Source organism: Berghia stephanieae, chromosome 4 (assembly GCF_034508935.2).
Source record: "Berghia stephanieae isolate SIO BIC M18660-M18661 chromosome 4, UCSD_Bste_1.3, whole genome shotgun sequence".
In the NCBI taxonomy this organism is placed as follows: domain Eukaryota; kingdom Metazoa; phylum Mollusca; class Gastropoda; order Nudibranchia; family Aeolidiidae; genus Berghia; species Berghia stephanieae.
Window position 1 is genome coordinate 46,109,850 of NC_088363.1, and position 13,334 is coordinate 46,123,183.

Sequence of the window (13,334 nt, forward strand, 5' to 3'; positions counted from 1 at the left end):
CTCCAATACTATTAGAATAAAAACTGTGATTGTGTATTATATTGTTGACATCTGTTCTAGAGTATGGTTGCAAGAACTTATATGAATTATGTGTTGGCGTGTCTAGACTGTGAATTCTGATTTAAAGATAATCCGTTTGAAATGAATAGAATTCTTGTGCCTTGAAAAACGAGAGACAAAAAATATAATGTATGTTGACTACGATGGATTACAAAATGATATAATTTGTGATAACTACACTACACTATATTTTTGTGAATTTTTTTTATTCATGAAAGAAAAAACATAAACAGTTACACTGTTCACATAATTAAAAAGTTTAGATTCTTCCATCAAATGTGACTCACTGTATTAAATGATATAAAATGTTTTGGATTGACTTTTTTGGTTTGTTTGTTTGTTATTGCTTTCATACTTCCTTGCCCCTTCACGGTGACTTTTCAACCTTTTACTCCTACAGTTTACTTAAAAGTAACAATGAAAATTGATTTGCCTAAAAAGTCTTACGTGTTTCAAACTTTTTATAACATTGCAAAATGGTTATGGATTCTCTTGAAGGAAAAATTAGTCTTTATCTGTTCATGTTAGCCCAAATTTCAAATCTTTCGTATTATCAAAGAATATTTAAATTCAAAAGCATATATCCCATGATGATATATGGTTTTAGAGCTTGTTTTATATGAAAAGCAGTAAAAGTCAAATCAAAGGTTTAAATTTTGGTGAGTGTGAAATCTAGTTGAAAAAAATAAGGTTATCATGTGTTTTACAATACAAATATTTTACGAGAATGCAAACAGGAGTTAATATGGAATAGTGGTAAACGTGGCAAAACAAATGGATGCACAATATTATGATAAATGGGTTGCTATCAAATTTATTACAAGATTTAAGATGTAATTCTTTCCTCCCTTAAAAAAAATCTATTTTTTTCTGCTTTTGTTTCTTTTATTGGAAATAAACTTGTGAACCCATCACCATAAAATGTCACATTTACCAGGATTTGCATTGAGGGTTTCAGAAGAAGAAGAGCAGTCAAGCTTTTCTTCTTTCTTTGTATTTTCTATGAGAGTTTGATTGCGAATCTCCTCTTGTAACTGGCGTTTTCGCTCAATCGCGGCGACAATGGTTTGCTTTTTAGTCCGAGCCATGTTGACTAGAAAGGTATCATTCTGCAATGGAAAGTCACGCTTGATGATAGTATCAGTATCAATTTATTATAAAATAACAGAAAGTCTAATTAAGTTTTATGAGTTAAAATGTGCTGTGACACTCTTATCTGATATCAGTTTCTCGTCAGGAAGATGTTACATAACCTCATCGCAGTTAGATTAAAAATAATGTGCCTGCAACAGTCTTTGGTCACCTGTGCTTGCTCGAAGACAAAGGCAAATTGATCAAATAAATGGAGGACAGCAGTAATCTATCCTAGTCCCCAGCCTCAGGCCAACAAAAGGTCTCACACAAACAAGGTAACCCCCTGAAAAAGGAACACACTCAAGTGGTTTCTTTCACACCAGACTTGCCAATCACGATAACGCATTCAATTATGTTTATTGTTTTTATCTCCAAAATTTAGGCTATTTTTTCTCCTATTTTATCCCCCCCCCCCCCCCCCCCCCAAAAAAAAAAAAAATAAATTCATATTTTCAACCTATTTCATGTATGAAGACTCTTCAAGCAAGGTAAGCCTGAAATTCATGTGACAACCAGCTGTGTTGATAATTAGCTTCAATTCTAGGTGGAAACAATTCTTGAAATTCCTGTGACAGCCTTGATAGTCAAGGTCCATTTCTAGGTGGAGCCAATTACCTCAGATTTGTTAATTTTTTTCAATTGTCTTTTTGTTATAACATTATAATCTTTTTGTTATAACATTATAACTGTAACTTGTTGCATCAGCATACATCCGTCCCAATTAACATACCATTTTAGGACCTAACAGCATATCAAAACATGAGAAATCACACTGGTTGACAAGCCTGCTACTTGCTCGAACCATTGCCTCAATATATATGACTTGAAAGTCACAAAGGAATGGACACCAGAATATAGGAGAAAAAAAACGCTCCAGGATTGGCCCAACCAACTGAAACCTGGTCATTTAAGTTTCACACAACTTTGCCGCGTGAAAAAAATTATTTTTAAAAAATAAATTAAAAATAATATGACAAGATTGTACAATTAAAATTCAAATTGTGCGACTGGATATGTAAAACAAGTCAATTAAAAAACCTTTCATTCTTGAGACACACTTCGCCAATTTGGTGTCATAGTATTATTGACAGGACATAGTATAGAGATCAGAGAGCAATAAATGAATGCCAAAGAAACAAATTATATGTGGATATTCCATAACTGTTGAAATCTTTGGCAAGTGTCAATTCATCATAAAATGAACTAATACTATTAAAGCTTCCATATCATGATGAAATGCATTTTTCAATCTATATGGCTCATAGATCTGTAAATCATCTCTGACCCTGTAGTTTGAAATGGCCAATTAACCATGTGTTATTTATTGAATTTCAAAAAGACATAATAACACAATTGCAACAGTGAATCCGATGGATAATACGGTACTACAGTATTCCCCGATCGACTGAGATTTGAGCACCACATTCTATTAGATTTTATTATCTATCCTTGTGCAAGATTATATATACCCTATTTTGCTCGCTTGGCTGACATGACTGATTCCCGTTAAAATGTCATATATTTGTTGGATTGATAATCTATAAATTTGAACAAGTTAGACCAGTGGAGGAATGTACAACTTTCATCCTGCACTAATGAAATCCCACTCTTACTCTAACTGAACTGAGCACAGAGGCTAAAAAATATAAACCATATAATATAATTGTGCATAGTCCTTAAAAATATTAAGGCCCATGGAGTGGGTGTTTCTGCAGCATATTAAAGGACAGCAACATTGGCTTGATACCTTTGGATAAGACATCTTTAGGTGAAAACAGGAAGTCAAATTCGTATGAGGTTTTATTCACAAACCTGCTCCCATTTCTAGCAAGTTCAGGGATGACAATTCAGGAGGCAAAAATTTACTGAACTTTTACGTAAACACATAGGCCGACCACTTTCTGAGTGATGACCTCCAGTGAAATGACATTATGTACTTACTTTTTTTCTTTCTGTTTAGCAGGTGATCGGAAAATATACTGAGGGTTTTTTATATACTGAATTCAGTAAATATGTAACAAAATACCCATCAACAAATATTAATGAGCCACCAATGAGTAAAAATCAATTATAATAGTTAAAATGCTTGAATTGAAATATATGTTTTTCTATATAAGCTCAACACTTCTATCATATCAAATATCAGTGCCATAGAAAAGACAGTAGATGAGATAGTCAAAAAGATTTATAAGTCTAAACTAAATTTAAAATCTATTTTCGTTTACAAGTAAGCATCTGAGTAATAAAAAAGGGACATCCAAACAGAAATGGATAAAGCAGAGTTGCTGATTTGGGAGGAAATTTTTTTACTGAACTTTTATGCGAAGACATCAACAGACTCCAATCTGAACTAAACTCCTGTAAAAAGATATATTATACACCTACTTCTTTGAAATTGTCAGTGACTGGAAAATAAACAAAATATTTTTAACATACTGAATTATGTAAATATCTGGAAAGTCTGCAACCTTGTTAAAGAACAATAGCTTTATGTAGATCCAAACTTTGGTGCAACAGATCTAAGTGGTGTGATACCACTAATGTAAAATTCAAATACAGTCACAAATCCCCACCATCTATCCACATTTTTTAATAACAGTGCATATATTTATGACCATATTATGGACTCTATACCATCTTCAATACTGTCTGGGTTTTTCTCCATTATTATTATTATTATTATCTTTATCATTATTATTATTATTTTGGTTTGAGGAGGAGCAGGAGGGTGAGAGGGGAGGGAGATAAGCGGGGAAGGTGTGGTGTTTAAACATTCAAAAGGATTTGCTAAAGCTTTTCTTACTTTCTTTCATTTTTCATTCCCCTTTTTTTTTAAAGTTTGGGCGAATACAAATGAAAAATGTTGAGAGAAAATGATGATCTTAAAGCACGGCTCAGATTGAAGACAATAGCAAAGAATGAAAAGATAGCTATTTATATCTAATTGTTCAGATCACCAAAACACCCACTACCTATACAGTGCAAAACATCGCTATTACTGTTGTTTGACCTAGTTTCGGGTGAAAGACTGACAATAAAAATCAGTAGCTGTAGTAATCATTCATACCTGCGGTGTTTTATGTGTTGATTTCAAAACATTTTATCCGTGTCTTCATTTATTTGTTTTGCAGTCTTTTCAATTTTAAATTTATAGTGACAATGTTAACTTTTTTTACAGTGTTGAAATTATTCATATATAAAACACAACTCTGGCTGTGAAACCGCTCCTTATTTATATAGACATCATATTTTCATTATCTATTTATCTTACTGTGTAAAATATAACACGTCTGTACAAAAAAAAATTCCTTTTTGGAATGCAATAAAGTATTGTTATCATTATTATTATTATTATTATTATTATTATTATTATTATTATTATTATTATTATTATTATTATTATTATTATTATTATTATTATAAGCCACTGGCGCTCCTAAATGTCGACCTCTAATGAAACAACACAGAGGATTAAGTAAGTATAAAGAAACGCCAAGGAAACAGGAACAAGAATTGCAATGTTGGAAATAAAAAGGGCAACCAGTTGTAGCATACCTTACACTATATAAACCGCTGAAAACAGAGTAGACATGGATAGAACTGGGATGAAGGAGCAGAGCAATCGCATTAGAACAGCCGTGAAATTATACCACATCAATACTTGAATCAGATAAAAATTAAAACACTATGAAGAATCATACATTCACAGCATCTATTCTTTCAAAAGAAACACACAAACAGAAAGAAAGAAAAAAAGAAAAGAAAGAGAGAGAGAGAGAGAGAGAGAGAGAGAGAGAGAGAGAGAGAGAGAGAGAGAGAGAGAGAGAGAGAGAGAGAGAGAGAGAGAAGAGAGGCGGGGGGGGGGGGGGAGAGGAAGAAGGAAGAAAGAGATTCCATAAATTAGGAATAAACAGTCACATGGAAACAATAGATTCAACAAATTAGGGACTGATTCATTTTTAGACTTTTAGAATTGCTCCTCATGATTGACTCAAATTTGAGATAAAGAAACATTCCAAATTATGAATGAAAATCCAAGGAAAAAGAAAGCACCATAATTTTAACGTACAGACACTTATAGACCTTCATTCAGGGCATATTTTCCATCAACATGTGACTCAAACAAAAGGAATGAAGATATTCCAAATTAAGGAATGGAGGCACAAGGAAATAACAGTTTCGTTCCTCTAACATTAGTACACTAAATGCATTCAGTCCAATCAACAGATGAGTCATCAAACCAAAATGGGAACTAGTCTAAATTATGGAAAACCAAAGAAAAAGCAGATTCATTATTCTAACATTAGTATACTACATACACTTTCATTCCAATCAAAATGTGAATCAAAACAAAAGGGCAAATGGTCCGAATTATGGAGTGGGAAACGACAGAAAAAGCAGATTCAGTACTCTGACATAAGTATATCATACACATCTATACATTTATTCTAATCAACAGATGAAACATCAAGTCAACAGGGGAAACAGTCCAAATTATGGAATGGGAAATTACAGAAAAAGCAGATTCAGTACTCTGATATCATTATATCATACATATTCCAATCAATAGATGAATTATCAAGTCAAAAGGGAAGACAGTCCAAATTTTGGAATGGGAAACCACAGAAAAAGCAGATTCAGTACAATGTCATCAGAATATCATAGGCTACACATCTATAAATTTATTCCAATCAACCAATGAATCATCAAGTCAAAAGGGGAGACAGTCCCAATTTTGGAATGGGAAACCACAGAAACAGCAGATTCAGTACAATGTCATCAGAATATCATAGGCTACACATCTATAAATTTATTCCAATCAACAAATGAATCATCAAGTCAAATGGGGAGACAGTCCTAATTATGGAAGGGGAAACCACAGAAACAGCAGATTCAGTACAATGTCATCAGAATATCATAGGCTACACATCTATAAATTTATTCCAATCAACAAATGAATCATCAAGTCAAAAGGGGAGACAGTCCTAATTATGGAAGGGGAAACCACAGAAAAAGCAGATTCAGTACACTGACATCAGCATATCAAACACATCTACACATTTATTTTAATCAACAGATGAATTAAACCAAAAGGGCAAATGGTTCAAATTATGGAATGGGAAACCAAAGAAAAGACAGACATCAGTACATCATAGACATTCATTTCAATCAGCAGATGACTCAAACCATTAGGAGAAATAGTCCAAATGTGAAATAAAAACACCCAAAGAAGAAAAAGCAAATCATTATTTTAACATTAGTACATCATACATATTTATATATACATCCATGGCACACATTCTCGCCCACCGTCCACCCCATCAACAGTTTACCCATGAAAAAAGAAAGGAAAAATATTCAAAATTTGGAATCATTTTTTTTTTAAGTGAGAAAATATGCAACATAGCAGAAAACTATATATAGCATTATATTCCCTAAACACACGGACAACTGCAAAAAAAATAAAAAATAAAAAGGAATCTGTATTAAGTATTCAGTTGAAGGAGTAGTGGAAAATTCAAGATAAAGGAGGCAAGGCACAAAATTGGACAGAAAGTCATCGTTATCAACATAGTGATATAGTTGAGGGCAACAAGAAGAGAGATTAAAGAATGACAAAGAAAGAGAGAAAAAGAGATAAAAACAAAGTGATCAACTAAATAACATGGTTTCCTTTTTCAATCTACAATAGGTTGGATGGATGTTCAGAACCATAGAAATATGAATGCGCATGTCCAAAATAAATAGGGAATAACAAGCTAGTCCTTGAGCAACTATTTTCTGTTGTACAAAGGCTAACATAAAAGCATTATCAAGGATTTTTGTTTTTTTGGTGTCATCCATCCATAGTAATAAGTAATTTATCTAAAATAATATGATTGTGTCGGTTTTGTTTGAACCTTGAACCTTGGAATCTTTCTTCCATATGTTCATCATTGAAATTGTTAACACATGTTGACAATAAATTAGTATTGAATTGAATTACACATTATGACTGTTTGGTATCCAGTATGTGAGTCTGAATAGTCTGTCCATTTGTGACAGATTTTTCTGGTAAAGATACTTTTTCTTTAAAATAGTCATTATGAGCCCTAACAGAAATAAAGAAAAAAAAAAAAAAAGAAAAGAAAACAACAACCCCCCCCCCCCCCCAAAAAAAAAAAAAACCAAAACAAACAAACAAAACCCACACTATCTAACGGTACTATTGAGTCTCCGTTTAACAGCAAAATAAATATAAAACAAGGTAAATAAAAGGTTGGTTGTTCAAATTTGAACAAGGGTGTAGGATACCGGGAAAACTAAAGCCTAAATTGAGCTTTAATTATATCAATTCAGGCCTACCATCTGCAACAAATGAAAAATATCTATTTTCCCTCCGGAAAACAAAATACAAAGTTTCCAAAGAATCCTTATGTTTTTTTATAAAAACGCTGTCAACCTGTCATGAAATCTTTCCATTTTTTCTTTTCTTGTGACATGAATGAATCATGACTTTAAAATGTTTATGAATAGATGTGGTGAGTGTTCTAACTTGGAATCAAAACAACCAGCTCTGGAGATCCAAACTTTAGACACCAAAAAAAAAAAAAAAATAGAGATGTGCAGTGAATACAATTACAAATACATTTCTTTGAAATAAATGATTAAGGAAGTAAACGGATGGGTGGGTGGTAATCAATACACAAGGTACTGATGCCTTTTTAAAAAAATGTTTCTATGTAGTGAAGGTCCTTGTCAACAAGGCAGCAAAGGAAACAAATGTGAGAGCAGAATGTGAAAAGGGTGGGACGATAAGTTGGAGGAGGGAGAAAGGGTTGAGAGGTTTGTCTTATCATTATTTAGTAACTGTCTATTTTGGTAGCTAGAATTGTGAGAATGAGAAATACACAGAAAGACAGCATAAAGCATAATGTAAGGAGCGGGACTTAAAATGTAAGGAGAGGGACTTACACACATTAGTCATTAGATTGATGAAATATATAAATAAATTGGATTGATAGTAATAAGACAAAATAGGGAATATAGCTTATAGACAGACAGACAGATAGATAATAGATATATGGATAGATAGGTAAGTAGAAAGATAGATAGATGGATGGACGGATGGATGGGTAGATAGATGGACAGTCAGGATAGTAGATAGATATATGGATAAAGATAGATAAAAGATAATTTAGAGAGGGGAGAGAGAGGGGGGAGAGAGAGAGAGGGGGGGGGGGAGAGAGAGAGAGAGAGAGAGAGAGAGAGAGAGAGAGAGAGAGAGAGAGAGAGAGAGAGAGAGAGAGAGAGAGAGAGAAAGGGAGAGGTGCGATGACAAATTGATATAAGTAAAAAGATAGAAATGCAAGGGAGCAGAAACTGAAATAAGATAATTTATGATTGTACTTACAGAGGTTTTCCATGAATCAAGATAAGAAGCTATAAAGAGCAATGGTGCACATCTCAACACAAGATTATCCCAGAAAAGAAATAAAACTAAGAATTCAAGAATTTTCATCCATTATGTTACATTAAAACTAAAAGAATAAATAAATTACATCTTTGAAAGGACATGTTCTTGGTCATGCAAAAAACTAACGAGCTGCAACTTTATCAAAATACTACTGGTGTGTCAGTATGCAATGTGTTTATTAAATTAACAGAACATTAAAAATCCTAGGAGTGAGTATATGTTTAAGAATGGTTATTTATTAACAGTACCATATAGTTATGATAATACTATAAAACTATGAAGATAAAATCACAATGCATTTTGGACACTGGGCTGATCACAATCACAAGTGGAAAGAAAAGGGAGGAGGGAGGGAATGAGATTCTCTCAATCAAAGACACAGAAACGAGAACTGAGAATCATCAGTCTTAAGAGACAAAAAGACCAAAAGAAATCGATGCCTTATATTAGATTCTGGGATTTGATTTGAGCTCTCTCTCTCTCTCTCTCTGAATACCTTTCTTTTCCTATAAATCAGATAAATATGATGTTAATAAAAGGGACAGAGATATGTTTCTGAATTCTATATGAGAAATCCCATATACTTGTCAATAAGAAAACAATTCTGTCCCAGGACATAATGAGTGTGATATAGAACCATTATAACCTGATACAATCCAACATCTCACAAATGTTGGATCTTTCTTTAGTTCTGAAGCTGCAACAATATGGATTGATTGGATATGAAGACAATAACCGGTCAGCTATCTTGTGCAATACAAATGGTATAAGGACATCAATCAAAATACGACCTCAAGCTGACTATTGTTTCCACAAATAAATAGTAATAGATCAACAACTAATGACGACATAGAGAAAACTAATACAAATCAACTGCTACCTGGTGTAGACCCAAAAATCCATACCAACTGCAGGAACTAGCTGATTTTTTTTTTTTTTTGAAGTTAGAAAACATTAGCAACCATTAAGGAGAAGCTTTTAATTTTAAAAGTACATCCATGTTCGTGGGACTGACCAAAATCACGTCTTTTTTTCTTTTCTTTTTGCACTTATCAATATGGCGGCGTATCTGGAATACGTCTTTATTATTATCATAATTCTTAGAATTAAACAAAAACTCGGTTCAGAACATTTAAAGTTAATAGAAGCTTATATCATATTTATGAAATTATTGCCTTTATTAATCCGCTGTGATACACAAAACGATGTAAGTCCGAAATGACTACTACATAAGTGACGATGGTCTAATATAATACCAGCGAGATGGTTATTATTATAGTTAGTTAATTACAGTACAGTGCAATGGCCTTATTGTTATTATTATTATTTGTCTACATCGTTATTGTTTGGGTTTTTCTTAAGAAAATAAAAGTAGCAAATAGTCGACAATGCAAACACACACACACAGAAAAGTATAAAATGTGGAAGCTAAAATAGCTAACTCATGCAGCATTAAAGAGATTCTCACATAGAGCCCGTGAGACAAGTGTGACTGAACAACACTCCGCTATCAAAATGTGATCTCGCTGCGCTGAACTCTTACAGTCAATATTAGAGTGCAAGTAATAAATAAAAGGTGAATAAGTTTGTCCATATTTCCCCGCAAACTTTTATGTTCCAAAGAATGAGACTGCACAATTAATTTCAAACGTGTTTTAAACTTCCCAATAGAATGGGAATTGCCTATTTGATAACACGGAAATGTATCCTCACTCAATGAGCCCTTTACAAAGCGAAGGACAATAACAAGGCGAACTGAACACATGTAATAATGGTTCTGGGATTACGTTCAATATCTCTTCCCACCGCAGTCAGATCGTTTTATCTGGTTAAACATCGATTGTTTACTACTAAATGTATCCATTCAGAGAGTCGTGTCGTGAAAATCGTAAGCTTAATAAAGTAAACGATTATAACTTTTATTTACCTTCAATTAGATTTCGGCCATTTTGAGTAACAAAATATAAATATGCATTACCAGTGTCAGTGTTGCAGTATGGGTAATTTTTTTGTCTTGCCAGAGCCACGTGTAGGGTCACATGACAGCTTGTTCTTTAAAATAGGTCAACGTTTTGCTTTTCATTTTAATGATTTAGTTATTGTAAATATAGTATTTTTCACTTGATTTAATGACTTGGAATGCATATTGTACTACTCTTGAATATCATATGCAAACGACGACATTGAAAATTTGACAATCGCCTCGCCTTCACACAAACACGAAGCAGCGAAGCATTGTGGGTCACATGTTCGATCAACACGCACAGCCCTGTCAGGTACAACAACCACCTACCCGCCAGTTTAGTCGTACTGACAGCGCCAGCAGTCATTGGTGTCATCGACATTGCCATTTGCTATGGTGTGCCATTACTGTACACCAGCTACAAACTGGCATTGTTTAATCAATTATTTTAAGTTGAAGACAATCATTAGATTGCCGGCAAGTTTATCAAATAATCAATGGAAACGATTTCGGTCGATATTGAAAAGGAAAAATTCCCCGAAACCTAGAGGTGCCTAAAAATGAGCCAATAAGATGGAGAGAAAAATAAAGAGAGTAAATATGCCGCATATGAAAGGGTTTGTTTTGTATTGTTCCCTTTTATATGAGCCACATTTACTCACTTTAGGCCTATTTTTCTCTCCATCATAAAATTTCTTTTGACAAGCATGTCAATAATAATGCGAAAAGATACCTCGCGATAATAAGCTGGATCTACCTGTTACGATTTCCCACCAAACATAGCACCTTTTAGTTGCTATTCGAAAGCAACGTTTCCTGCTCCACAAAATATAGGAAGTTAATTTACACTATTTAAATGCATTTTGTACTATCTCTCAACTCACCGACTTCTTTATCGATAATCGTCTCAACTCCATACGAATTCCATTAATATGAGCGGGCCCAATGCCTACAGTAAGCGTACTAACTTGTAGATCTATCAGACTCCCAGCAAACCTCTGTTTAAAAAGATTCACTGTATTATAGTTACGAGAAAACGTTGTTTTGTTGGGTTTTTTTTTTATTCGGAAACAGAATTGAGAAATTATTTTGATTTGGCTCAAGTTGGTCAATATACAAATAATAATAATAATAATAATAATAATAATAATAATAATAATAATAATAATAATAATAATAATAATAATAATAATAATAATAATAATAATAATAATAATAAATAGATAACAGGTAACACGTCGGACTCGCTAAAGGAAGAGCACTTCGAGCTGGTTTGTAAATTTAGTGTTTACCGTGGTAAAAAACGATAAGATATAGTTTCGGGTTGGAAAAAAATCGAACTTCGACTTTTTAAAGTTTAATTGTGGGATTGCGTCACACACAAAGATATTACACGTTGTTCTTCAAACATATTCAGAGACGTTTTTTAAAATAACAACAAAACATAGACCCCTATTCAGAGCCATTCTGATTTAACAACCTAAACGAACATTCCGATTTTGTGGTAACTTGACAGCAACACAGGTTAGGCTAGATCAGCATATCTTGATGACGTCATATTTTTACATACTTAAAATTCGAAATCAAATATGATACGAGACCATCAAGCTCTTACACACTGTTAGTACGCGATGCACTAGACCCATGCTTACTACGAAGTACACATATTTTGCAGGTCAGAAATACGAGCGTTTATATTATTCATGTACTTGTTTAATTAAATATTGTTGTTATGGACAATTCTGTGCGTTGATTTGATAGTATTTCCATTACATCAATGAGACCATAATAATTTGGGTTACCATCAGACTTGTAAATTCCACCTCGGGTAGCGGTTATGCCTATGGTCTATGGCATGCCTACTCATCGTTGATGATTTTATGAGTATCTGTCAGAATATTTTGACACAGTCATTAGAGAATTGCACCGCAACACCAGATGACGCCATGCATTTTGTTCAATTCCCTTTGTTAAAATTGTGAGTAATGCTCAGGTTCTGGGAGATTGATTACCAAGTAGGCCTAATTAAGATTGCGAGGGCCTATGACGGTGCAGGCCATTGGCTGGTGCTATTGAGTAGCAAAGATATTTTTTTTTTTCAAAAGGATGGAGGCGACATTCACTGGTTTAGTACGATAGAGGTAAAATGACAAGATATAGTTGTTTGGAAACGAACTCGTGGGATATCAAAATTTACGGGGCAGCGTGGCTCAGCGGTAGTCTTTGCTTCGTACCCAAAAGGCACCGAGTTCGACTATCCGCCTCCCCCTAGCTCACTTTGCGGCGCTGCACTGCGGCGGACACCTGGGTTATTCCAGTCTTCCCTTGGAATAGATCCTAAAGACAAATTTAGCCTTGGGGATGAATAGAAAGAAAAAAAAAAAAAAGACCGGGAAAAAAAATAGAACAATTTTTGTCATGTAGAAAGATGTTTCTGAGTCGAACAGTTTGGAGAAAAGTTCTCCGAATATTTTGAGAGGAAAAATATAACAATAATAAAAGAAAAGAAGCTTCGATTTAATTTTAATCTACGAAGGCAGAATATGTGGACTTTCCTGGTTTCTAATTTCTTATTAAACACGATGAATGAATCACTAAAGACGAGTGAGAGATGAGAGGAGAGATGGCGATTAAACAAAACAATAATGTCCACATCATTTGTTTCCGATTAGTAGTAGTAGTAGTAGTAGTAGTAGTAGTAGTAGTAGTAGTAGTAGTAGT

General features: G+C 33.6%; 1 protein-coding gene across 5 annotated transcripts in view; it reads right to left on the bottom strand.

Moving 5' to 3' along the window:
* Positions 1 to 11,574, bottom strand: part of LOC144970686 (uncharacterized) — a 35,996-nt gene extending 24,422 nt beyond the window's left edge. For 2 of the 5 annotated variants that reach the window (XM_078910575.1, XM_078910580.1), the window contains exons 1-2: positions 8,588 to 8,793; positions 995 to 1,169 (exon numbers count right to left, since the gene is read on the bottom strand). In XM_078910575.1, the coding sequence (XP_078766701.1) occupies positions 995 to 1,169; positions 8,588 to 8,695 (283 nt within the window). In that variant the 5' untranslated portion in view covers positions 8,696 to 8,793. Of the gene's footprint in view, positions 1 to 994; positions 1,170 to 8,587; positions 8,794 to 10,577; positions 10,638 to 11,497 lie in introns of those variants that run through there. The other 3 variants (XM_078910576.1, XM_078910579.1, XM_078910577.1) reach the window with 3 other exon arrangements.
* Between the last annotated feature and the right edge of the window lie 1,760 nt (positions 11,575 to 13,334).